Raw genomic sequence first — 27900 nt, forward strand, 5'->3', positions numbered from 1 at the left:
GGGTTCTGACATTTGAATGGTGTTTTACAGCTTACTGATCGTTTATGTTAAATTCATTCAGTCCTCCGAGGTGCTCACTTCATTTCACCCAGCTCTTCCTCCCCTTTTAACTTTATATTTCTCATAACCATCCTCATTTCTTTGCTCAAATCTTTAGTGTGCAGAATATTTGCCAAGTGCATGGGGGGCGCAGTGGGGTGGGAAGTTGACTGGAAGAGAAGGTGGTGGGTGGGGAGATACAAATCAGATGAGAATGTAGGTCAGAGATGTTTCCCATACCTTAACACTTCAGGACAAAAGGACAAAGCACTGTCTCTTATTTAGGAAAGTCCAAAGAGTCACTTGCAAAGGAACAATGACCATCCATCTACCCGTCACCAGAAACTGGATTGAGATTAGACACAGAGCTGGCGATTTCCCAACCCCTCCCTTACCTTAAGTATATTTAACATATGCAAGCCAGAGTTATGGTCCTCCCTTCGCTTATAAACACGCAGGCCCTTAAGTCCCAGCACTAAAGTTCCCCAATTACACTTCCTCTTGAATTTCACAATACTAACCAACAGACAAGAAATAGAACATACCAAATTGGCCAGAAAAGTATTTCTCCAGTCTCAGATCACCTGTGTCATTCATTATTATGCCCCTCATGCACAACCTAGACTTCTATAAAGAAATACCAATGGCTTCCTGCAGTAGGACTAGCTTGTGGTGGATGAACGGGTTATGTCAGCTGGCAGAGACTGAAGGTAGTATGCTGCTGGTGTGCAGGCATGCAGTATCTCTCACATTTGAGCTTATACTGATCTCTTCAAGGGTACTTTGAAGATTCACAAGATACAAGCAGATGATAACCACAGATAAACTTATACTGTGAAATGTACCAAGCTCATTCCTTACTTAGATGCCTTTAACTTGCTTTGCCCTCTGCCTGGAATGCTCTTCCTCCAGGACTTCCCATGGTTCTCTCTTTCTTGTCATTCAGCTCAAATGTCACTTCATGGAGAGGTCCTCCCGGCCAGTCTATACAAAGTAGTATCTCCACTCTCAGTCCCTCTATCTCATTTCACAATTCTATTTACTTCATGGCATTTATCTCTCCCTAAAGTGGACTTACCTATCTCTGTACTTATTATCTCTCTTCCTTACAACACTGTAAGCTCCAAGAAGGCAGAGATTATTTTTTAACACACTGCCTGGAACACAGTAGAAGGCACTTAATGTATATTGGTCAAATGAGCAAGTGAGCAACAGATACTTATTGAATATGCCTATTATATGCCACTCCTATTCTAGGCACTGGGTATGTGCTAATGAATCAAGCAAACTCCCTGAACTCTTGGGAGTTTGCATTCTAATGCAGGGAAACAAAAAACAGAAGGGGAAGCTGCTTGGGTGGGGCTGTGCTATATTAAATAAAGTGATCAAGGGCTTGCTGCAGAGTTTTGAAGAAGGTGAGGAAGATAAGGTGGGGGAGGGTAAGCCTTTTAGCAAAGGGGACAGGAAGTGCAAAGGTCCTGAGCAAACAGTGGGGAGCCTAAAGTGGCTAAAGCCAGCAAAGTGCTGGGTGAGTGGCAGCAGAAGGGTGGAGAGGTGCTAGGGGGGCAGCTCCAATCCTGTAGAGTCTTGTAGGCCAATGAAAGGAGTTTGTTTTTCATTCTTTTGTGAAGTGGGAAGCCACTGGGAGGCTTTGAGCACAGAGACATGATCTGATTTAGGTTATAATAGGATTCCTCCTTTTGTTCTGGTGATAAAATATTGTAGGGGACAAAGGGGGATGCAGTTAGCGGACAGTAATGCAATAATCCAGGTAAGAGATGATGGGTGGCTTGGTCCCGGGTGGTGGGCGAGGGATGGGAAGAACTTGTTAATAGTCTGGAAGTATTTTAAAGGCAGAACTGAAAGGATCTGCTGGTACAATGAACAAAGTAATGATATAAAAATATGTACAGGGCGCCTGGGTGGCTCAGTCGGTTAAGCGACTGCCTTCGGCTCAGGTCATGATCCTGGAGTCCTGGGATTGAGTCCCACATTGGGCTCCCTGCTCAGCGGGGAGTCTGCTTCTCCCTCTGACCCTCCCCACTCTCATGCTCTCTCTATCTCATTCTCTCTCTCAAATAAATAAATAAAATCTTAAAAAAAAAAGATTTTGAAAAAAAAATATGTACAGAAAGAAGGCTTTTCTGGGGTTTATAGAAAAGAGACTGGTTTTGTCAGTCTCGTGACACTGATATGCCAAATAGTAGCAAAACCATCTAGAAATTCAACATTGGAACTTGGAACTTTGTGTGTCACCTATTATTTATCCCAAAGAACAACCAAAACAAGCGCGGTCAAATATATTCAGTATCAAAGTCTGTACTTGCAATTAAGTGAGCTGGTTTGGGGCTTGATCATATTTCAGCACTCTGACATGAATGAGATAATTGTTTCAGCAGACATAAACATTTCAAAGTAAAAATGACACCCATGAGAAGACTGTAAAGCTCACTGGGTAGTTACAACAAGGGTAAACATTACCGAGAACAAAGATCTTCCCTGATTTATCCTGACTGATGGTCTGTACTTCAAACTGATCTGACAACCGCTCAGACTTCTGACCCTTTGCCTACTGGGCTACACGGAAAGCGCTCTGGATCCGATTCAACCTTGCATTCTTCACGATCTGGCGCTGGCAAATAGAGGTGCACAACACGTAGTCATTGACGCGGTGATTTCTTTTTTTTTTTTTTAAGATTTTATTTATTTATTTGAGACAGAGAGAATGAGATAGAGAGAGCATGAGAGGGAGGAGGGTCAGAGGGAGAAGCAGACTCCCTGCCGAGCAGGGAGCCCGATGCGGGACTCGATCCCGGGACTCCAGGATCATGACCTGAGCCGAAGGCAGTCGCTTAACCGACTGAGCCACCCAGGCGCCCCGACGCGGTGATTTCTTAACATCCTTCACCGCCCTCTCTTCTGTCCTCGTTCTGTAGTGCTCAGTAGCGCTATATTTTACTTTCCGAAGTCAGGGTCAGATAATCACCACAAATACGAAATTTCAGAATGTGTTGGGCCTGGTTAGGCTGGCACGTGGAGGGAGCAATCCAGAGGGCTCCTGGGCCTGGGAAGCCAGGGAAGGCTTGGGGCGGTGCGGGAGAAGGAGTGCTCCGGGCTGCCGCGTGCCCCGCGAATGCAAATGTGGACGGAGGAGTTACAACACAGGTGGGATCTAGAGAGGGCCTTCCCAAGTACAAAGGCCCTGAGACAGAGGACGGCCTGGAAGGACCGCGGTGCACGCACGAGAGAGCAGGCGCACCAGGACCTTTGGGAGGAGAAACACGCAGGGGCTGAAAGGTGGTTTTTCCAAATTACGTTAGATCCGCAAAACCTCCTTGTTTTGCGGCGAGATTCAGCGGAGGCTGAAAGGGCCCGGGAGGCGGAGCGGTTACTTGGGCCTCCCTGCTCGCCCGGCAGGCTGGCCTCCACCCTCAGGGGAACGCGCCACCGAGGCACTGCTTGAGCGCACCCAAGTTCTCCCGTGGCCACTGCAGCTCATTTCCTCCTACCTTGAGGTCTCTCAACCAGTGAGTTTGCCTCTTCACCCAGAAAAGCAACTATCGGTGACAGTTGTATGGCTGAAGAGTGAGGTGAGTTTTTTGTCTCTCGGGCTTTTTCGAGGCTCGTCGTTAACGTCAACAGTATCTGGTCGCCTCCGGACTGGGGCAGCCCCTTCCTCCCTCCAGATTGTTGGCGGCTCTTGAGGACTTTCAGCAACACCACAACCGACCAGGGCAGCGCCACAACCCCAGTGTTTAAAGCGGCCAGTTCCGGAGGCGACCGGGCCGAGGCGGCCGCGCACTTTGCTGCTGCCCGGGCAGGGGGAACCGAAAAGTTTACGTCCTCCTTCCAGGCGGGGTTAGGAGGGGAGAGGGCGCCGTGACAGCCCCTCCGAAGGAAGCTCGTCTTCCGAAGCGGCCCGTCCCAGGCTCTGTCCATCGTGGAGGGGAAGAAAGTTGGGCGGGAGCGGGAAGGGTTCGAGCGCGGGCCCGGCGAGGTGGAGGTGGGGCGATTGGGGAGTCGGGTCGCCCCCGACGCGCGCGAGCCGGGGTGGAGCCAGCAGCCGGGCGCGGCGTCAGCGTTTAGGATGCAAATCGATTCCCCGCTCCGCCGTCCCCCCCTCCCCCGCCCGCCCGCCCGGGGGAGCAGGGCTCCGCCGCTCCGCAGCCGCCCCCGCCTCCAGCGCGCCGCGGCGCCGGAGCGGGCGGCTCTACTTAAGCCGCGCGCGGGCCGAGACCCGGCACTCGCCTGGAGCGCGCGGGTGAGGCGGGCCGAGCGCACCGGGGTTCTCGGGGACTCTGCGCGGCTCGCGGCGGCGGCGGCGGCGGCCGGAGCGCAGGGCTGAGCCAGCGTCCGGGAAAGGCGGCGGCGGCTTCGGCGCGCGGCCCCGCTCCCTGCCACCACCCCAGACCGGCCACCTCTTTGCCATGGCTCTGGCGGACAGCACACGTGGATTACCCAACGGGGGCGGCGGCGGGGGTGGCAGCGGCTCGTCGTCCTCCTCGGCGGAGCCGCCGCTCTTCCCCGATATCGTGGAGCTGAACGTGGGGGGGCAGGTGTATGTGACCCGGCGCTGCACGGTGGTGTCGGTGCCCGACTCGCTGCTCTGGCGCATGTTCACGCAGCAGCAGCCGCAGGAGCTGGCCCGGGACAGCAAAGGCCGCTTCTTTCTGGACCGAGACGGCTTCCTCTTCCGCTACATCCTGGATTACCTGCGGGACTTGCAGCTCGTGCTGCCCGACTATTTCCCCGAGCGCAGCCGGCTGCAGCGCGAGGCCGAGTACTTCGAGCTGCCCGAGCTCGTGCGCCGCCTCGGGGCGCCCCAGCAGCCCGGCCCCGGGCCGCCGCCGCCGCACTCGCGGCGCGGGGTGCAGAAGGAGGGCTCGCTGGGCGACGAGCTGCTGCCGCTCGGCTACGCGGAGCCCGAGCAGCAAGAGGGCTCGTCGGCCGGGGCGCCGTCGCCCACGCTGGAGCTGGCTAGCCGCAGCCCGTCCGGGGGTGCGGCGGGCCCGCTGCTCACGCCGTCCCAGTCGTTGGACGGCAGCCGGCGCTCGGGCTACATCACCATCGGCTACCGCGGCTCCTACACTATCGGGCGGGACGCGCAGGCGGACGCCAAGTTCCGGCGAGTGGCACGCATCACCGTGTGCGGCAAGACGTCGCTGGCCAAGGAGGTGTTCGGCGACACCCTGAACGAGAGCCGGGACCCGGACCGGCCTCCCGAGCGCTACACTTCGCGCTATTACCTCAAGTTCAACTTCCTGGAGCAGGCCTTCGACAAGCTGTCCGAGTCGGGCTTCCACATGGTGGCGTGCAGTTCCACCGGCACCTGCGCCTTCGCCAGCAGCACCGACCAGAGCGAGGACAAGATCTGGACCAGCTACACGGAGTACGTCTTCTGCAGGGAGTGAGCTCCCCAGACCCCCTCGCGGCTCCAGCTCTCCCATCCCCCCTCCTTCCTGCCGAGGAGAGGATTGTAGATCTCCCCTCCTATCCCACGCCTTTCCATTCCCCCGTCTCCCACCTTTAGTAGCTGGGCCAGGCCCACTCACCGCCCCCCCCGCCCCCACTTGAGAACCTGCAGCCGCAAATCCTCTCGGCTTCTTCGTCTTCTTTGGACCCCGCTAACCGAGAGAGCCCCCTCCAGTGCTTCCTCTGCCCCCTGACTCAAACCACCCCACCCCTGGATTGTCCTTCAGTCTGGATCTAATGGGGGCAGTGTGGCCACAAAGTCACCAAGTACCTGGGGATGGCAGAATTGTTCAGAACCTGATTGGACCCTGTCCAGTGTGTAGAAGATTGAAATCCCAAGCCCTTTTGACTCATTCGCGGCTTAAGAGATCAGAATTGAGAACACTGGGAATAGTTAGTGTTTCAAAAGGTCATTACGTAACCTTTTGGCCCTCTTTAAAGGTAGAGTTTTAGAGGGCTGGATGGAAGACTCTGGACCTGGAATTAGGATCCCGTGTAGGCAGGTCAGTGACTACAAAATGAATAAAGTTTTGACAAGTTATAGGTAGAAGTAGGAAAAGAATCTAGTGCTGGCACAATGAAGGATCTTATCTCTTCCGTGCACAATGAAAGGTCTTCGCCTGTGGCTTAAACTTGTAGAAAGTCACTCTTCTGCGTTAGGAGGCATCCTTTCTCCTTGGCTACAGCGCGCGATGCGCTTAGTTCGACTGGTCGACATGGCCGCCCTTCCTGGCGGGAGGGAGCAAGAGTGCTAACGCCGGCAAGGGCCAGACAGCCCAGGTCACCAAGCACTGCGGGAAGTCACCCGGCCGTGACTGTAAACGGAGCTGGGTAGTAGTAATGCACGCCGTGGGTATTAAGAAAGCCCGTATTCTTGCAGTGAATGGCAGTAGGACTTTAGCTTGTAAGACTTGTGGGGGGTGGGATGGGGAGGGAGGAAGGAGGGTGAAGGGGTGGGAAGGGAGGAGCAGACACATTCATTTATTATTTGAAAGGTGGAAGTTTGTGCCATCCGTTCGAGTACACGCACATTTAAAAAATAGTGCACACAAACGTGCAAAGCATTTTATAAACATTAATAACAGATCCACTCTTATCTGGCAGTTTAATGAACTGTTTTGAGTCCTAAACTTAGAAGTTGCTGATACTTACATAACCTAACCAAAGAGTTACCCAGTAGTTTTTGAACTTTAGTTTCGTTTTTTTTAAACTTTATTTTCTTGTTGATTATAAATCCTGATTTTAAGATCTATTAACGAGCAAAATCGTCTGATTTTGGTTAAATTTAAGATCTCTTCTTCTTAAAAATCCGTATTTTCTTCAAACCCAGCCAATGTTGACTTCTGGGCAAACCCCGAAATCCTGAAAATGCCATTTCTTTCCTGCAGATGGTTTGAAATGAAGGTGGAATCTTTTTGGGTGACAGCTGCAGAGCCATAGAAGCACCAGGGGCTGCCCATCTGTAGGTAGCCGTACAATGACATGTTTTTAAACGAAGGCGAAAAAGTACTTACAAGTGGGCTGGGCAATAAAATAGTGTTTTAGGTAAATGCAAGAGAAACAGAAGGAGACCTGGTTGCCTTATACCTTTACTCTAACACGGAATAAATTCCCACTGCATATCCTGTCTACCCCTTAGGTGAAGGGAAGTCAATCCTTGTCTTTCATGCTGTGTGGCTCCTTTGGATATTCTGTGATGACGGAGAAGCCTTTCCTTTTTCATTAGTTTCAGCAGTTTCTCTGAAGTATGTTTTTAAAGATTTTGTAAGAGTCGTTTTCAGTGTTCAAATTAGTGCTATTTTTTCTTCTTTTTAAAAATGAATCTTGTACTGTACCTTACTATGTCCATAACAGATACTAAGAATTGGAACAGTTTTATTCTTAGACTCATGTGATCCAATCTGTATATACCATATATAAACATTTTACATGAATCATTTAGTTTTTTAATTCATTTACTAATGCTAAAAGATTTCCTGTATTTACCCCCAGTAACGTGCATCAGGTGGTGTATATACTAAAGCAACATGTTTTCATGAGTTTCTTAGATCTTTGTCTCTGGGGACACCGGGTTAGGAAAAAATACATAATTTTAAAACTGAGTTTGCTCTATACTTTTTTCCTGGCTGTTAGTTATGTACTAATAATGTGTCCATTAACTGTCCACTTAGGATCGAGGTACCTGTATTTTTAACCCACTAATTCTTTTTTTTTTTTTCAATTGGTAAACAAAGATTTGAAGTCTTTTCATTGGAGTTAAATTTTTAGAAAGGTAAAGTTAGCTTTATGTATGAAGACTGTAATTGTAAGGGAAATGGAAGCAGAAATCCAGGAAGTAGGGTTTGCTTATATGTTGGGTGTGTTCTCAGAGTAGGTGATGCAACAGAGCTTATCTCTGTTCCAAGCCTGAAATGATTTAGCAAAGTCGCTTTCTGGACAGAAGAGTGCCACAGAGATTTCTCCACACTGTATGGTGTTCTGTTAGATTGTGCGACAGAAAGCACATACTTGAGAACATTTTAGGACAGATCAAATCCACTAACAGATGGCAAGACTCTGGGATTCTGATTTTCCCTGTTCAACCTGCACAACTCCGGGAGTCATGGGAAACTGCTGAAGTTTTGTTTGTGCCACTCAAGTCTTAATGAATTTTATCTCGTAAAGCTTTGAGTTGAGCTATTCCACTTCTTTGGCCTTATGGATCTTACTTCCCCACACACCCTGGCTGCCCTGCAGTGCTCCCCTACCCCTTTCATTATGTCAAAGACTGGGAATTTAAATGGTTAGGGACCGTTAACTGACTTCTTTTCCTAGGGATGACTGTCCCCTCTTAAGGTCGGCTGTCGAAAAATGAAAATATTCTACTTCCAGCCCAAAGTAAAGGCTGGGTAGGAAACTCATTCTACGCTGGGTGGATCCTCTGTGAGGTGACTTAGCGTGGGCACTTTGGGGTTCCCTCTCTTCCATGTGCCATGGGCCACAGAAGGACCCTTGGTAATCTGCAAAGTGGGCTGGAGTGTCGGTGGTCACCTCTGAGCTTGGATGGGATATCGAGGGTCCATGCAAGTAAGCCCTCCAAAGATACCATTTAAATAACCTGGGAGAATGTTAATAAATGATTCAGATAATTATGACTGCAGGAAGCTGACCCAGTGTAGCGTGCATTTACCATGGCTTTAATGCCTATTTGGTTCATGAGTACAAGGGAGTGACGTGAGATTTAACAAATTTCATTAAAAAAAAAAAGAATTGTTGACAGTGGTGGTTAAAAACACATGCACCACGTTAATGCTTTTGCACCAGGTATTGGATAAGTCGCCTGTTTTTTAATACATGTAGACCATGAACCATAGTCTAATTTTTCAAATTGTACGTTGTGGAAAATACCCCTTGGAGGTGTGAGACTTAGAAATTTTTTTTCCCTTTCAGTACTGTTTTTATTCTTGTGTTTTTTTTTTTTTGTGGTGGTGGTTTTTTGTTTTTGTTTTTGTTTTTTTTGGCATTGATAGCAAAGTGAAAATTTGTAAGACTAGCCAAAATTGTCTTCTCTTTCAAACCAGATCCATATATGGGGCCTATTGCTTCTCTGAGGAAATGCATAATCTGAATTCTCAGACAAAAATGGGCGACTGGCAATGCTCATAACATATTCCAATTTTTATTGGAATTTTCCATGGAGTGTTATTACATTGAAGCCATGTAAGGTGAAGCTTTGGTAATTTTTTACTTTTTAAATTATGTAAATTCTAATCTAATATTCAAAACATTTTGTACTCCACATGAAAAATGCTAAATTGTGGTGCAAGATTTTAGAAAAGTATTGACTGGAGGGGTTGAATTCTGTAAGAATTTCTTTTATAGTCTCAATTGTAAGTACTTTACTCAACTGACTTAAATTTCTAAAATAGTAAAGGAATATTTTTTATTGTAAACTTAGCAGAGTAAATCCTTTGGAATTTCTTTTGTTTTTTCCTTATGATAACTCATTTAAAAACTGAATTAGTTTTCTTAGATGACATAAGTCTGTCTTTTGAGAATAAATAAAATACTCGTGGGTTTTCAGTGGCTATAGTACCTGATGCAAGGTTTCCTAGAGCCCGAAACAAGTTATGTTGAAGTTAACTTTTCTTTGTCACAATTTTGGACAATAAAAATCTTAAAGATCTTTGAATTTGAAGATTTAGATTCTCTACTGGGGACCTTGAAACTGAGATGGGAGAAATCCAAGCAGACTCTTTACATTAGAGTTTAATCTTGTGTGGTAGGATGATGAATAGTTGATCAAGAATCCTTGTCACCTTATACATTTTGTGTTTTTTTTCCCCACAGGCCAAGTTTTTTTTGTATTTTAAATGTATTTTGAGGTATGTGAACATTCATTGTAATGTAAACTATTATACAACTGTCTTTGTGACTTTATAGGCAAGTGAATTTTGCCATTATTATTGAATACGAATGATGATAATTCCTTTGTGACCACTCACCCATCATTAGTGACATTTAATGACAAAAGTTTAAGACGTCCGTTGTGATGTTAATTATATGTTATTTAAATTTTTCCCTACATCTGAAAAACTTGTATCTGCCAAACAATCTAAGGTTTCCACAGAGCTCTCTGGGATTATGCAATTGTTAAAAACGTTATATGGTAAGTGATACGTATCACTGAGCCATTTTCTCAAAATAGAAGGGCAAGGAAAAAAAATCATAACGATTATCAGACTTTTCTAATGAAACAGAAAGCCAAGAAAAAAAATCCCTCTATATTTTAAAAAAGACAATTCAGACGAACCCAAACTTTAAGTGAGAATTTCTTCAACCATCTAAATGCTCTAGAGATTTTCGTTCTCCCTGTTCACAACCAGTTGTATAATAGACCTACTGGATACTGTTTTCCTCCCTGTGTGTGAAGTAATGAATCATTGATTATGTGACTTGTTATGTATTCTATTAAACACTAGAGAATAAAACATTCACTCCTTTACTTATTCCTTTTGGCTCCTGGGTATGGATTGGCTTGAACACTGGTCTGATTTCATTTAAGGGGTTAAGGACTGGGAATGAATGCTTCCCAGGTTGTTGTGGGGCTGATGATGAGCATTATGTCATCAGAAGGACTCCTCCCTGTGTAATTGGACCGCTTGGCTAGGAGTGAACAGGCTTTTCCCCTAGAGTTTCTTGCCAAGAATGCGTATTGTCAAGGTGGATTGGTACTCAATGTGGAGGAAGAGTCCTTCACATTTTCTTTGACCTCAGTCTTAGCAGCGTATGCAAATTGTTTTGAACATGGGGAATGAAGGTAGAGATGCCTTTTAAAGTTTGTTGAGGGGCGGGGCGCCTGGGTGGCTAGTTGGGTAAGCGTCTGATTCCTGATTTCAGCTCAGGTCATGATCTCTGGGTCCTGAGATGGAGCCCTGTGTCGGGCTCTGTGCTAGGCATGGAGCCTGCTTAAGATTCTCTCCCTCTCTCTCTCCCGCTGCTCTTTCCTGGCTCACACTTGCTCTCTCTCTGTCTCTCTCAAAAAAAAAGTTCATAGGGAAAAAGAAACTTTCAGACATGCCTTAATTAAAAGTATAATTCATGAAGATAAATATCCAAAGAATGTTGGGAGAAGATCTGCATTTTTAGGTTAGGGTCTCTTTCCTGCATCCCCTCCATCATTGGTGACGCTCTTCCTGAAAGAGCACAATGCCTTCCGGACTGAGAAACCAGCCAAGGCAATGGCAGTGGTACCGGAAGCCAGGAGTGCGCTTGCAGAGTGAGCCAGGCTTCGCCCTTCCTCTTTGCTTTTGCCTGTACTTCCTCTAGATAGCTTTTGTTTTGAAAGTGTGGGTGTTCATGTACAAATACACATATAAACAATTTGGTTTTTTGAAAAGTTTATGTGAAAAATTTAAGCAATATAATTTTTGTGTATAATAACAAGTCAATCTCCCTCCTCCAGTAACCCCTGGAGGGGTTTTTTTACCCCCTAGGGGAACCATTAGTATATTTTTACAGAGTCATCCTATATATAATAAATATATATATTCCTCCCTTTTTTCGATTCAGTAGGAATTACACCTGTCCTGTGCCCTGCTTTCTTCTTTGAACCACACATTCTGAAGCTCTTGCAGTGCATGGGTGAACGTGTAGCAAGGATCGACCTCATTCTACTTGATAACTATGGGATACTGTGCGTGATGGGTCATTGTCTGGCTGTGGTGTCATTTATTTCACTAGTCCTTTCTTGATGGGCATTTAAGTTTTCAGTTTTTTTGTTTCTACTCCAAAGAGTGCTGTATTGAATATCTTTTCACATATGTGCAAATATATGACTTTTTTGTTTTTTTTTTAAGGATTTTATTTTATTTATTTGACAGAAAGAGAGAGAGCGAGAGAGGGAAGACAAGTAAGGGGAGAGGGAGAGGGAGAGGAAGAAGCAGGCTTCCCACCGAACAGGGAGCCCAATGCTGGGCTCAATCCCAGGAACCTGGGATCACGACCCAAGCTGAAGGCAGACACTTAACGACTGAGCCACCCAGGCCCCCCTTTATGACTCTTTTTTGTATGAAGTGATGCCAAGAGAGAAATCACCTGTAGTCACTGTTTTCTTCTGTAGTGGCTACGGAAATGCTAGGATTCACTGGGAGCTCTCAAGGGAATGGGGATGGTGGTAGATGGAGTAACTCTAGAATCATTGGATCTATAAGTATGAAGTTTTATGTGGCCTTCATACTGAGGACAAGTCCTCCCTCCCAGGCCCCCCATTTTTCTATTTCTGAAGGTTATCTTTTTTTTTTTTTTTTTAAATTTTTTTTAAATTTTATTTATTTATTTATTTGACAGAGAAAGACACAGCGAGAGAGGGAACACAAACGGGGAGTGGGAGAGGGAGAAGCAGACTCCCCGCCGAGCAGGGAGCCCGATGCGGGACTCGATCCCGGGACTCCAGGATCATGACCTGAGCCGAAGGCAGTCGCTTAACCAACTGAGCCACCCAGGCGCCCTCTGAAGGTTATCTTTATTCCATTTTTAGTCTAGGGTTTTTTTTCCTCCCCCATGAATTATGGCTGACACTTGGTTTTTAGGGATATAATATAGAAAGAGGAGCCATAATGTCATGTTTTCTCTGGGGGGGAGTTGGAAAAGGATGGGAAGCTATAGAATAGATATGGGGCCCTTTCTGGAATATCAGTTGGACTAACAGATGTGTATATTTGAGTTGGGAAATTAAGTCATTTAATTGGCAGGTAATTTACAAAAAATCTGTTTTATTTTATGGAAAAAATGATAAATTTTCAAGAACTTCAAAGAGAGAACCCAAAACATTAAAGATAGTCTGAACTTAAAAAAAAAAGATATTTTGAACTTGTAAAATCTTAGGGACAGTTCACCCTCCTTTGTCATTAACAACTTGGTGGTGGGGTTGAGAATTTCTGCAGGTATATGCTGGGCTTATTTCTTGATGAATAGTTGAGAGAAAATGTTAATCTCTTTTTTTTTTTAAGATTTTATTTATTCATTTGAGAGAGAGAGACCGAGGGAGAGGGAGGGAGAGAGAGAGAGAGAGAGAACAAACAGGGGAGGAGCAGAGGGAGAAGCTGGCTCCCCGCTGAGCTCAATCCCAGGACCTGGAGATTCCACCTGAGAGGAAGGCAGATGCTTAACCATCTGAGCCACCCAGGCGCCCCAAATGTTAACCTCTTAAATTCTCAGCTCTATTCTGTTCACGTAAGTTTCAAGGTCAATGTCCCTTTGGGGCCAGAATGCACCTCTCTTCCAATCACAGCCCCCTTAAGAGTGGCCTGTGGGGCGAGGTAGAAAGGAGGCACTCGGGCCACTTTAGGCCATTAATTCTTAACTTGGCTGCTGCAACTTTTTCTCATGCACAGTCATCCAGCATTCATTCATTTATTCAAAGTCTCTTGAGCACCCACTATGTGCCAGACTGTGCCAATCTGTGAGTAATGGGCCAGAATGAGTGAGCACTGAGCATTAGAAGGGAGCCAAATAATAACAAAATAACTTGGAGGTGCAGGGCTAGGATAGTCTGAGTAATTGCTGGGGAAAGAAAGGGGGATACCTGACTCAGCCTTAGGCTTCCTGGAGGAGGAGGTGCCAGCACGGAGGCTTAAAGGTAAAGGAGAGAAGGGGGGTTGCTTCTAAGACCTGAACACAGCGAAAACCAGAACCTCATGGGGGAAAAAAAAGCCCTCCGCCCCTCCAAAAAAACCAACCAGCCAGGGCGCCTGGGTGGCTCAGTTGGTTAAGCGACTGCCTTCGGCTCAGGTCATGATCCTGGAGTCCCTGGATCGAGTCTGCTTCTCCCTCTCCTACTCCCCCTGCTTGTGTTCCCTCTCTCGCTGTGTCTTTCTCTGTCAAATAAATAAATAAAATCTTTAAAAAAAAAAAAAAACAACCAGCCAACCAACAAAAAAGCTGGAGTGGTAGTAAGAGCCAGATCAGGGTGATCCTCATAGACCGTTAAAAGATAGAGATGTTAGTGTTTACTGAAGAATTTTAAGAATTTTAAGCAAGGTGTGAAATAATAAAAAATAATGCCACTTTTTCAAAGACCACTGGGAGCTCTGTGGGGGATGGTTTGATGGGCCTAGGGAGTTGGAAGCCAGTTAGGCAGCTGTGTATGGGGTCAAGTTTATGTACATTAAGCCACATGGCAGAGCACCCAGCTGCGAGGGTGGGTAGGGTTTTGTTCACCTTTCTTCTCTCTTTGAACCTCGCGAGGGTGGGTAGGGTTTTGTTCACCTTTCTCCTCTCTTTGAACCTCTCAGGCCGCACAGTTTTCTATGAGATTTGCTTGCAATGTATTGGGAGCACCATGTTTGAATGAGGAATTCTTCTGTTAATCCCTAGATCTGAGAATTAAGAGACATTTTATGGAGTCTTTGAGATACCTAATTATGTAGTAGGCACTTCATTGAGCACCTGTTATAGTACATCAAGCACTCTGAAACACCAACTCATCCTTTCAGCTTCAATAGTCATTCACGGAGTCCCTAATATATTTGAGACACAACAATCTCCTTTCAGGTGTGTTTTCTTTACCTTCAACAGTGGAGAGCAAAACGGTAGACTGGCCAGGTAAAGGGCCTTTACTTTGACACTACCAGAAATCATGGAAAGCTTAGCACCATTGGGCCTTATACACTTTGCATGTCTAGAGTTTTGTGAACACTACCTTTCCCCCACAATTCTTTTAAATACCCTTGATAGCTACTAAGAATGATCTCCCCCCCTGTTTTTCAAAGGGAAAAAGATGAAGCACAGGATTGCGGAGCTGGAGGTGGTGTGGGAGGTAGGGTGGGGAGAGGACCCAAAGGGATTTGGGGTAAGGGGCTTCCTGGATCAAGTGGGGGTCCCATTCCCCTGGACTTGCCTTGACATGGGTGGAGGAGGAGAGGACTAAAGAGAAAAGGACTGTTGCTCTTGGTCGTAATGGAGAAACGATGACCATTCCAACCTGACTGAGGACATGTTGTCTTTTTATTCATTGACGTGCAAAACTGTAGTCCAAGCAAAATTAGAGCATAAGAACAAGAAAAAAAAAAGATGAAGCACAGTAATGACGGATTCTAAAATTAGTTATTTGGACTTCCCCTTTGTTTTATAACAGTCAACATTTCCCAAGTGATTTACAAATTGTTCCTCATTAATTCATTCCCTCTCTCCATTCTACTACTTTCCAAGTGGGTGAGGGAGAGAATCTAAGGTTAGAACAAGCCCTCATTTCTGTATATAGAAGGAAAAGGGCAGTAGAAGTATCTTCTTGTTTGGGCTTTATCTGTCTTCGAAAAGCACTGAATGAAGCCACACAGTTTCGAGCGAGAGGAATGTGAAGGACATTGACCGGGAGTTAAGGCTCCCTGGTGACTTGGGCTGCTTGCTTCTACTTTATGCTGTAGTTTTAATCTTCACTTAGCCTTGACATTAATTTACCCATTTATGGGGGGTGGGGGGAACATTTATTTCTTTATATTTGCTTCAGGGCTCAACACAGTACCTAGCCCATAATAGGTCGTCCATAAAAGTTTGTTGAATAAATGAATGAATGCTCATGTTCATTCATCCTTTTTTAGGTATTAGGGAGAAAAAGAATGAACTTAAAATTTGCTCTTTACTCTTTTTTGGTAACACTACTAAGAATCAATAATCCCTAAAAAAAAAAGAATCAATAATCCCTCTTTATACATACGTATTTTTTGAGAAATTATAACTGTAGTTTCATAAATAAATCAATAGAAATGACTGCCCTTCTATATGATTTGAAAGTCACAAAGGTTACAAAAAGACCTAAACTAATGTGGGTATTTTCTCTGAATAGTTATTAGGTGGCAGGTACTCCAAAACCCCACACCTTGACAATGTTTCCATTTTATGATGTAAGTCAAGTTCACTGAGAACCATGCTATAGGCTTTCATCCAGGGCTATTATTTATTACAAAGTGCCATCCACTTCAGTCTTTGTCTCTCAGAAAATGAGAGTCTGCAGTTCTAGTATAAAAATCAATGTAGAAATGTTTTCCTCAATCCAAAGTTTAGAGTTTTGCGATAGTTGGGTAGTATGTTATGTTCCAAAGAAGTTGCCATAGCCTTTATAAGAGATGTATAGCTAAAATAAACTTTATTAATAAAGCTAGGGCTGTGGGAAGCTAAAATAAACTTTATTAATAAAGCTTTATGGAACTTCTGTCTTCCCATAGTAATTAACACTTTGCGCCTGTTAAACCAAAAATGGTTTAGTCTAAAAGCCAAAGGCTTAAAACACACACACACACACACACCCTAAAAAGAAAAACAAACAAAAAACCCCAAATGAGCATGCTTTTGTTTTGGTATCCTATAAGCAATGTCCATAATATTTTTTAAGCAAAATGAAGTATATTTGTTAAAATTAACTTTCTAATTTTGCAGATACAAAACCATAGTTGTCTAGTCAACCACCCTGTACTCTATGTACTGTTGGAAGCAGCCAGAAGCTCTTGCACATATTAATTTCCCCTGGAGGGGAAATGGTGAGAGGACAGGGTTAGTCAGGAATTGGGTAACAGGAATGTATGAAGCATAACTATGAAAAGACAAGAATTCTCTTTTGATATAGGAACGTCAAATTAATAAACCCATATAAATCCTGTAGGTAGACTTATCTTTACTGCAATAAGAGCTACCGGAAATTAACTTGAAATGATTATTTAGCAGATTATTAGTAGACAGAAGGGAGGGGCTATCTGTTAAAAAAATTTGTGGTGTTGGAGAAGATAAAAAAGTTCCAGAGACGGGTGGTGGTGATGGCTGCACATCAATGTGAATGCAGTTAATGCCACAGAACTGGATATTTAGAAATGGTGAAATGGGGGAGGGGTGTGCGCCTGGTGGCTGGGTTGGTTGAGCCTTCGACTCTTGGTTTCTGCTCAGGTCATGATCTCATGGGTTGTGGGGTTGGGCTCCTGGGGCCCTGCACTCAGTGGGGAGTCAGCTTGGGGATTCTCTCCCTCTGCCCCTCCCTCCATTGCACCTGTGCACACCCCCCCCAAATAAATGAATAAATCTTTAAAAAATATGGCTAAATGGTACATTTTCTGTATGCGTATTTTATCACAATAAGAATAATATGTGTTTAAGGAAGATAACATAAAAAATAGAAAATTATGAAGAGAATAAAAATTCTTATGTAAAGCTACCAAAGCAACATTGACATTGACATCACCTCTAATTACAGTGAAGAACCGTGGAAAGTTGCTCTTCTGGTTGTCTTATGCCAGTAACATAATGCTCATACATATTTGCAGTTCTTTAGTTGGAAGAGCTCTGAATCATGCAATAAAATCAGCCTAATAACTTTGGGTAACCTTTTAATTTCTGAAAATTTGAGAATACATGTTTGTGTCAGTATGAGCTTAAATTTGTATTATACGAATATTCTATTTTTGGTGCTTTGTCCCTCTCCATTAGCTCAAATAATTAAGAGTTGGTACTCGAATTGAAATGAAATTCCACCCCATTTGGAATTTCAAAGGGCTTTGCAAGAACATTACAATTCCCATTCCACAAGTCAGAGGCAGGAATAAATAATTGTTCAGGATGGTAAGGGTGTTTAGAGTCAGGACTCAGCTTAGCATTTCTAATGTTAAGAAAGGTCCTGGTCTGGGATACCTGGCTGGCTCAGTAGGTAGAGCGTGCAGCTCTTGATCTCAGGGTTGTAAGTTTGACCCCCATGTTGGATGTAGAGATTACTTCAAAATAAGATCTAAAAAAAAAAAAGAAAAAAAAGAAAGGTCCTGGTCTATATCCTGTTAACATTCTCATTGTTACATAAATTCATTTAGTGTTTGCAGGGCTTATAAACGTAAGGCCAATCTTTTTTTTTTTAATAGATTATTTATTTATTTATTTGAGAGAGAGAGAAAGAGAACGAGCAGGGGGAGGGGCAGAGAGACAAGCAGACTCCCCGCTGAGCTGGGGACTCCGACGCAGATGGATCCCAGGACCCTGAGATCATGACCTGAGCTGAAGTCAGATGTTTAACCTACTGAGCCACCCAGGTGCCTCCCATAAGGCCAGTCTTTATGCAACAAAGCTATGTAATGGAAAATCACAATAGTGGTTTTAAGGAGATTTCAGAATAACTGCGTGGATTGGAACTCTATACTGGGATATGTTCCACAGAATTTTCCCAATGGTCATCTGCAACAGGAGGGTGAAGGATGACCAGAGGATGTGAGAATCTGTCTTAATGCTTTGGGGTTGGTATCATTTGGGAAATGAATCAGAGCTGAAGGTTGTCAACTCAGGAGGAAGACTATGCTTCAGAATAATGGATTATAAACTTGGGTGAAAAATTAATACTGGGAAGAATATATATACCAGATGGCAGAGGAACCAACTTGATTGAAGTAGTTTGGGAGATGAGATGTACAGATCAAGCAGTGGTTCTCAGTGGGGTGGGGATGGGGTAATTCTTCATCCTCCCCAGGATCACTGGGCCGTGTCTTGAGACATTTTTGGTTGTCACAAGTTGGGGGAAGGGTGCTCCTGGCATCTGGTGAGCAGAAACCAGGGACACTATTAAACATCTTATTAACATACAGGCTAGGCTGATAATTCTGAATGCATAGGTAGGCAAGGGTATAGCGATGGTAAGGCATTTGGTTCAAATGTGGACCAAGGCATTGAATGTTACAGAGTTCCAAGAGGAAAGGGTTATGTGACTTGTTAGATTTGGGATGGGCTAAAGTGAAGAAGTGATCTCGGTGGGTGCCCCATTGAAGCAAGCCGGGAGAAGCCAGGATCTGGAAAAGAATTGAACAGGAAGTCTTGCCAGGCAATGTATCAAGTCTGGAGAAGGGCAAGACAGTACCACAGCTTCAGGCAGCAAAATGAAGTTTAAATGGCCCTAGAAAAAGAAGTGGATAAATACGGTGGGCCTGGGTAGGTGAATGTGGAAGAGAGTCTGGGAAGACAGGACTGGTCAAAAGTAATGGAAGCCAGCAAGTAGAACAAGGGTTCTCAAACTTGCTTGCTCCATTAGAGTCACGCAGGGAATTAAAAAAATACTGACGCCGGGGCCCCACCTCAGACCAATTCAATCCGTGTTTGGGGGAAGGTTTGAGACTTTAATTATGTTTATAGACATTTCCGGAATGTGTCTCATGTGCAGCTAGGGTTAAGAACTGCTGTCCCCATAGGTCAATGAAGTCAAGGAGGAATAAACAGGGTGATTAGAACAAGGCTGAAATAAACTGCCGTGTGAGATTGGGGGCTGCCTGTCCTCCGCCCTGGAGTTTTGCTACCTGTCCTTTGCAGGAACGTGTACGGGTTGCTGCTGGCCTCGAGCCTGGGTTTCGCTTGCAATTTGCTGGTAGGAGGTTGAGCCAGGCAGGCAGGGGCTCCAGTGACTGAGCTTTGCATTTAAACTTCCAGAAAGACCTCAAATTGCCTTCTGATAAAAAGGAATCACTTAGGAGTAAAAAGAATCTTAAGTTTTATGGGCAATTAACAATTAGTTCATATTATATGTATATAAGACAGAGAGGTATGACATGATAACAGAAGAAATGAAAAGCCATCAAACTGTGGATATCTTGGGGAAAGTGCACAGTTTTCTCTACAGGTAGCTGACCAAAGCAGCCTGTTAATCTCACCTCGGTGCCCAAGGCAGGTTGATGAACTGGCCAGAAGGACGCCTCCTTTTCAGAGGGGCATCCCCTATCTGCCCTTTCCAGTGTGGAAACATTCCTGAGAAAACATGCTTTCTAGCAGAAAGGGAATATGGGTGAAAGCATTCTTTGCAGATTCCTGGGACATTTTCAAAGGGATTGAGTAAGTGGTGGTTAGAATCTGCTCTGTTTTCATTTGTCTCTGGCAGGGCCTGGTGGCAATTTAATATTCTTTATTATTATTTTACATGCAACTTCCTTCCTAGCTTATGATTCCTGTCAGGACTGTGTATTATTACCCGTTAGTCGTTTTTCTTGGGTTGGTCTATAATGCTTCAAAAGAGGGCTGGGGTGTTTCAGTAATTTTGCCTACAATTTGATTTGCATTCTCTAGAATCCCAATTTAGTTTCATCAGCACATTTCCACATCCAACAGCTGGGCCCTGGATGGGATCATTTACATACATTAGCAGCTGAAAGGTAAGCACCAGCGACCAAAGCTGGCCTGACATTTTCCCAGCACCTCACCTGACATTTTTGGAAGTAAACTCTGCCTCCCTATTTGTAACTGTGTCAGTGACAATATTCTGTGGACAAAAAACTGTTGGTCTCCAGGCAACTTTTAAACTAAAATGCTTTGTTGGAAGGCATTGAAGGGTAATCAGAGAACATGTTCTGTCCTACTTCAAGGTCAGGTAAGAATATCGCTCCCTCCCATTACACGTATCTTTATTATTCGATAAATGGCAGAGAAATCGGCTTCTCAATTGGTTGATGATTGCCTGACGGCAGATAATCTATTAATTCATAAACATCATTGTGACTGAGACTCCTGAACGATTCTCCAAAGGGCTGACATTACCCGGTCAGGACTTGGGAAAGACGTCATGTGAGGCTTGGAAAGCTCACGGTCTTTTTTCCCATCATTTTCTTTTTAAATTATTTTTATTAACATATAATGTATTATTTGTTTCGGGGTCCATCATTTTCTTTACTCACAATTAAATTCTTGAACTGTGGTCTTGGTCTGTACGGTAAACTGAAATTGCCTCCCCACCTTCCCTCAGAGATATCTCCATCCTAATTTCTGGAACCAGTACTTGTGAAAAAGATGTCTTTGCAGATGTTGATTGAGTTAAGCATTTTGAGATGACATTATCTTGGATTATGCCAGAGGTCCCCCTAAATGCCATTACGAATGTCCCTATAAGAGAGAGGTAGAGGGAGATTTGAATACAGACCGAAGAGGAGTAAACCAAGCAACCAGTGAGGCTGAAGTTGGAGGGATGTGGCCACAAGTCAAGGGATGGTGCAGCCACTGGAAGCTGGAAGAGGCAAGGACAGGATTTTCTCCTAGAGCTTCTGGACGGAATGTGGTCCTGCCAACACCTTAATTTCAGCCCAGTGAAATTAATTTTGGACATTTGGCTGTTGGACTATGAGAGAATAAATTGCTGTTGTTTTAAGCCACCACATATGCGGTAATTTGTTACAGCAGTTTTAGGAAACTAATATGGTCTGTAAAAGTCTATCCCATGGATCTTGGACAGGTTGCTTATTTATTCTAGTATATCGACTATTCTCAGGCTTCACCTTTGCTTCCTCTGCTGTTATTTGACTATGATTCACTGGGCTGGCTCAGGAGTTATGGGACGCTGTCGTATGGGTGTCACGGAGGATAATGTGGGCCCTTGGGGGACCTATTTCTGTATAAGTTGTGATGCCCAGTGAAATGTTTCAAGAAAAGGTAATGGATTTTTGGTTTTAGCTAAAGGTCCTAGAAATGGATAAAACAAACTGCTACAGATTTTAAAAATGCTCTTCCTAAAAGCTCTTCATGAATTTTTCTATTAAAAACCAGAGAAACATAGTTCTTTCTATAATCATTGACCCTCTCATATGAGAATAACTGCTTCTTAAAGGGGATAGGACATAATCAAGTTGGAAAACTGAATGGTTTCTTTTTGCAGAGAATTTCAATACATGCTGTATGTGTTTGTGTTTGTGAAAATGTATCAATAAGCAAGGATTTTTTAGAAACCTTATAATTTTATAGCAAAATTATGAAGTAAATTTTCAGTTAAATGTAAATGATTCTATTTTCCCAAGTACCTTCCCTATGGAAATGGGAGAACTCTTCAAAATATATTTGAGTCATTTGTACAGGAAATCTATTTTTAAAGCTTAATTTTGTTTGTGGGTGTAAAGGAGCAAATTTTGCCACCCCAAGATATGCCTCTTTGGCATATTGACTGTTCTGAGCTGGTTATTTTTAAGAAACTGCAGAGGCAAGAAAAACTCTGAAAACTGAGTAGAAGTTAGCTGGTAGTAAGAGACATTTACATGTGTAAGAGAAATCTCCATTTGTAAGTTCCTTCCTTAGTATCAGGAAGAAGGGGACACTCTTAAGTCATTAGAAATTTGTCAACAGAGAAGACAGGGGCTTAAATCTGCACCTCAACCTTACTGTTCTTTACTGTGCTTTTCCTGGTAAGCTTCCGTAACTCACTCCCCAACTCCAATACCTCCTTTTGCCTTTAGCTGGAGGTGATATTTAAGATGATGGCTTCAGCCATTTCAGTGAGTTACTCAGTTTTCCATGGTCTCTCTCATGTGTACAGGAGGTATACATTATTATTAGACTTTGTTTGATTTTTTTCCTGTTTTCCTGTCTCCTGTCAATTTGATTCTTTAGACCAGCTAGGAGAATGTTGAAGGGCAGAGTTAAATTCCTTTCTCCCCTACGTGGGCAAGTACCTACTTGTTTACAGTTTTCATATGCTCTCTCTGTTCCTTGCACAATTCATTCCAAGGAACTGTGGTAGATACTGACTGCGGTAAATAAGACACTGTCTTTACTACTAAATGTTTTTTTAGAGCCTTTATGAATTTTCGGAGATACAAAGCAATTGTGAAGAAGGTGGGCCTGAGATCAGTTTGAATGGGGAGAAGCTGTTCACTTCAGAATGAATCCCTAAAATCTCAAACAAAGCCCAAGAATAAGTTAAATTTCACAATGTTTGGAGATGAGTTATACATGTATAATTTTTATTTGTAAAATAAACCTTTGATAATGAAAATGCTGAAGAACAATTATAGGCTTTGCTCTGAAGGGTCGGTCAGAATTAACCAGAGAGATGGCATATGAATTATGGATTTTCTTTTCTAGTGAAATGTCTTTTATCACAATTTCCAATATTTATATTGTGCATATTGAAGAGAATGAGAACTAATTTAATTTAATTTAATTATCCACTCTGTTGTTTATTTATTTTCTGTCTAAAAGAAAACATCCCGTTTTCTTGTACGATGAATTCAGTACAATTACCATATGACCAGTCAAAAATTGTGTCAGAATACCATGCTACAGATATGTACTTTATATGATCAGTATTTCTAAACAGGTGTAAATACGATTCTGTTTCACGGACACTAGATTAAAGCAGAAGGAATTTTTTGTTACTCAGAATGTTCTAATCTATATAGAGAGTGTGTTCTCTTTACCCTAGGCAATACATACTGACTTACCTATCTTAATATACTAAAAATATAAGGTGGATAGTGAAATAATTTCATGTAAAGTTGAAGTTTGCTAAGCTAAAGTAATTAAATAGTTGATTGGGTTGTGGAAGGAGACTTTAAAAAGGGAAATAGAAAAGTAGTTTCTTTGAATTTGAGGTAAAATGGCTTTTATGTTCAGAGAAGTAATGTGGGTGCGAGGTCTGTGTGTGGAGGAGAGGAAAAGGGGATTTGGTTATGGGGAAGGTGAGAAATCACAGGGTTTTAAAAATCAGACTTAAGTGTTTCCTTGCAACTGTCCAGCAGCCCTGCCTTAGCTACATGCTGAGTCCTGCTGTTCATTTCTGATTTCACCCAGTTTTGAATTCTTGACATTGGCACCTCCCAGCTCACACATTTGTCAGAAGTCAAGGCTAAGAACCAGGCTGCTGGAGCTGAGATTCTCATCTGACTGTCAGCCAGAGAAGGTGTGATAGAGTGAAAAACCCAGGACTTCCATACAAGAAACCTCGTTTTCAATCCTGGCGACTAACACTTATTAAATCTGTGACCTTCATTAAGTCATTTATCTTCTTTGTGCTTCAGTTTTCTCACTATAAAATGGAAGTACCTCACAGTTTTGTTTTGAAACTACATAACATAGTGCACGTAAAAACAGCTAAAAGTGATTTGTAAGTAGTAGGGGCTCAATCTTGTTCTCCTCCTTCTTCTTTTTGGTAAAGAACACCCTGTTTGTCCAGTTATCAGAACACCTCCTCATGGTGGCAGGATAGATTCTAAAGGTTCTCTGGAGATACTTCACTAATATTTTATTATTTGGGAATAATAACAAATGAGCAGAAGTATAAGGATTTTGTATGTATACATGCCTGCATATATATATATCTTTTTTGGGGAGTACATCTTAACTTTTCCTTCCCTCTTTTTTCCATATTTTTTCTCAGACTGGACTAACCTGGGCTGAGGTTAGTGAGATTAGTTCAAATTTGGATGTTGGCATAGGGCTGCCAACATGGGCCCCAGAAGTTTCAAATTTTGTTTTGGTAGCAACTTTTTGGTACATCTTCATGCATGAGCCTCACTCTTGCTTCTTACCATCTCCCATTTGTATCTCTAGGGATGACCAGCATATCATGCTGCTTGTGGTAGCTGACCAGGCCAAAAATCTCAAAATCCATTTGTCAAGAGCTAGGACATGAATTAGGTTTACATTCCTTAAGAGGAAGTTCTCTTCATAAAGAGGAGTGGCTAGCCCAATTAGGAGGATAAGCAGGGATGGGAAAAAGTCTTCTCCAGTTGTTCTCTTCCTCCTAAGTGCAGTCTCTTCCAGGATTTGCAGGTGGAGCCAAGGATTTGCAAATGTAAGTAACAGATGTGATTTATTTGACTGGCGTAGAATTCCCGTGCTCTGAAAATAATCTGGCAACATTCCAACAGAGTAAGGATTGACAGACGATAAAGAGCTGCCTTTAGAGGCGCAAGTGATCCCCAGTCTGGACAGTTCCCTCCTGCCTTGTGTAATTGCCTAAATTGGCTGTTTGGCCCTTGTAGGCATTTGGATTTGCCACATCTACCCTACACTTAGCATTGCACACCCACTACCACCTCTCCTGGCCACATCATCCCTCTTCCTGCCCTGGCATCCACCCACACATATGTTTTTCCAGCAGAGCCCATGAGCTCAGTAAAAACAAGAACTGGTCTTCAGAGAAAGACCAGGGTTTACCATGGCAAACCAATGATATTCAAAACCACAAACCATAATTCCAGAAATACCAGTTCTGTTTCTTGTTTCTTTTGGGAAGTGAATAATCTTATTTTGGAAGCCAAAACTATAATTAGAACACTACAGTGATAGTAGTTTTATGGAATCATTTAAAAGGCAATGGATATGATAAAGAAAGATTGGATTAAAGGATTGAAAAAGATAAATCAGGCAAATTCTCACCAAAAGAAAGCTTATGCACTTATATTCATTTATTAAAAAAATAGGCTTTAAGGCCAAAAAGCATTACTAGAGATAAAGGTAACATGTCTAATTCCCTTGAATGTTGTGACAAATTTGGATGCTCCAAATAACACAGTTTCAAAATATATAAAGCAAAATCTACAGAACTATGAAGGGAGATAAACAATTCTATAATCATAGTGGGAGATTTTAACACATTTTTCTCCGTAAGTAATGGAATTAGTTAACAACAAAATCAACAAAGTAGGGCACCTGGCTGGCTGAGTTGGTTGAGCATGTGACTCATGATCTTGGGGTCCTAGTTTAAGCCCCACATCGGGTGTAGAGCTTACTTAAAAAAAAAAAAAAAACCCCCAAAAACATCAATAAGGAGAGAGAAAATTTTGAGCAATATATTAACAGATTTGATCTAATGGTCACACATAGGACATTTAAGAACTAAAAAATGCATTTCTTTTTAAGAACAGATGGGTTGTTTATAAAAATTGATATATCCCATATCATAATGGAAGTCTAAACAAATTTAAGATCGTAAAATCATACAGAGCATGTCTTCTAACCACAAATGCAATTCAGTTAGAAATCACTAACAAAAAGATGTCTAGAAAAAAAAATCAGTGTCCGTGAAAACTAAAAAAGTTCTAAGTAACCCATGGGCCAAAGAAGAAATTGTAATATAAATTAGAAGGCAATTAGAATCACCCCTAAATAAAGATACTGTATGTAAAAACTTATTGGGAGCAGCCAAAGCTGAAAACAGGGCAATTTTTAGTTTATATTTTAGAGAATTTAAGCTAATGCATTTGAAGATATAGATGAATTCCTAGAAAAATATAACTCCCCAAAACTGACTCAAGAAGAAATAAAAAGCCCTTTTACAGAGAACATTTCAGGTCCAGATAAATTTACCACAAGTTTTACAAAATCTTTAAGAAACAACTATCCATACTGTGCAGACTTAGAGAAGAGAAAGAGTAGTATCTAGAATAAAACACTTCTTAGAAGACATATGAAAAAGATAATCCCATAGAAAAAGAGGCAAAAAGACTTGAATATTTTCATAAAAGAGAACTTTCTTTTGTATTTTTATGTTTTAAAAAATAGCTTTGTTGAGGTATAGTTGATGTATCAAAACAAAAAAAACAAATCCCTGAACATATTTAATGTATACAATTTGGTGAATTTGGAGATATGCAGAAACCTGTGAAACCATCACCATAGTCAAAGTAATAAAATATCTACTACCTCCAAAAGTTTCTTTCTTCTGCTCAGCCCTCCCTTCATTTGTGTGTGTGTGTCTGTGTGTGTGTGTGTGTGTGTAAGAACACTTAGCATGAGACCTATCCTTTTCACAAATTTTTAAATGTACAATACTGATTTGTTAACTATAGACACCATGTTGTACCATAAATCTCATAAAAAGACTCATAAAAAGATCCTCAATCCTCCCTCCCCCCCTGTCTTCCCCCCTTCTCCTGTCCTTCAGTGGTCTTATTCATCAGCATATTCCCAGAGCATTAGAAAACTGAACAGGATCTTGCTCCTAGAAGACTTTCAGTAAATATTTATGTGACCTATAAATAAATATGCACAGTTGAAATCATCCAAGTGGAAGAGAGAAAGCACAAAGAGAAAGTGAATGGAATAATAAGGAGGTCAAAGGTGAAACTCTCCAGAACACTGTCATGCAAGTTGCAGTAGAGTTCAGGACAGGGCCTGAAGAGTAGATGGGATAGAGAAGTGGGGCCAGAAAGGAGAGTATATCAGCATTGACTAGGATATCTTTGGCTGCAAAAAACTGAACACCTAACTAAGAGTGGCTTAAATAATAGGCTTTTATAATCTCACATAATAGTCCGGGGGTGGGTAGTTCCAGGGTGAATTAGTACAGTATTTCTTCCATGTCCAAGCTCTATATTAGCTTCTGCTAATTCTCCTGGCTTTCCTCTTATGATCACAAAAAGGCTGTCACAGTATCAAATATTAAAAACTGCATTCAAAGACACGAATTGTGCATAGTAGGAGCTTATCCTCAGGTCTCTTTGGCCAGTACTGACTCCTAAACCAATTACAGCAAAGGAGAGTGAGATTTCCTTGATTGGTTTAGGCCAACACAGTTCATCTCCTGGGGCTGAGGGAGAGGCCTACTCCCCTTGAGCATCCTGCTGTTCTATACCTGATCATAGCTGGCATTGTGTAGACAGAAAGTAGGTGTGTGGGCACCTGGGCATAGGAGGATGACGGCTGGGGAGCCAAGCAACAGTGGATCTGCTATGGGACTCAAAGAAAGATGCTCCAGGAAGGAGTCAGTTGGCTCAATGGCAGCTGAGGTCATTCACGAAAGACAAGGATGGAATGTGACTGTTGGATTTGACAATAAAGAGAATGTTGATGGCAGTGGTAACAGCAATTTCTGTGGGGCAGGGGAAGAAGTTGGGGGGCAGACCAGGTTATAGTGAGTTAAAGAGTAAATGGGGATGAGGGAGTGGAGGTAGGGAGGGAAGGCAACTCGTTCAAGGGTCTTGGCCGTCAGGGAGATGAGAGATCTTGGGGCTGGCCTGGGCCTCTGTCCTGTTCTGACTACAGATTCTATCCATTATGTCCCCCAGCCAGGACTGAATCAGCTGGGACATTACCTGCCTGTGTATTTCAGAACTTTTTGAATAATTCCTAGAGCTGATAATATTAGTTTATTGCCCATTCCTCTGACCCTTCTAGTTACTTTTCTTTGACCCTTTTCCTTCC

General features: G+C 43.0%; 2 protein-coding genes across 3 annotated transcripts in view; both read left to right on the top strand.

Moving 5' to 3' along the window:
• LOC123839816 (glyoxalase ElbB-like) overlaps nt 1–27900 on the top strand; it is a 129364-nt gene that overhangs the window by 55857 nt on the left and 45607 nt on the right. Inside the window, exon 1 of one of the 2 annotated variants that reach the window (XR_008505699.2) lies at nt 2756–3629. The exons of the other annotated variant lie outside the window; for it this stretch is intronic. The gene's annotated coding sequence lies outside the window, so the exon portion shown is untranslated. Of the gene's footprint in view, nt 1–2755; nt 3630–27900 lie in introns of those variants that run through there. 2 annotated transcript variants of the gene reach the window in all.
• Nucleotides 4181–10501, top strand: KCTD12 (potassium channel tetramerization domain containing 12). The gene has a single exon (XM_045869580.3). The coding sequence runs from the start codon at nt 4467–4469 to the stop codon at nt 5448–5450; it is 984 nt and encodes a 327-aa protein (XP_045725536.1). The 5' UTR covers nt 4181–4466; the 3' UTR covers nt 5451–10501.

Source organism: Mirounga angustirostris, unplaced genomic scaffold (assembly GCF_029215605.1).
Source record: "Mirounga angustirostris isolate CCGP_5_RB_7025 unplaced genomic scaffold, mMirAng1.0.hap1 SCAF_3, whole genome shotgun sequence".
NCBI classification, from domain to species: domain Eukaryota; kingdom Metazoa; phylum Chordata; class Mammalia; order Carnivora; family Phocidae; genus Mirounga; species Mirounga angustirostris.

What these genes read in the sequence shown, in the direction of transcription:
- KCTD12 (XM_045869580.3), top strand. Translation starts at nt 4,467, where the DNA reads ATGGCTCTGGCGGACAGCACACGTGGATTACCCAACGGGGGCGGCGGC.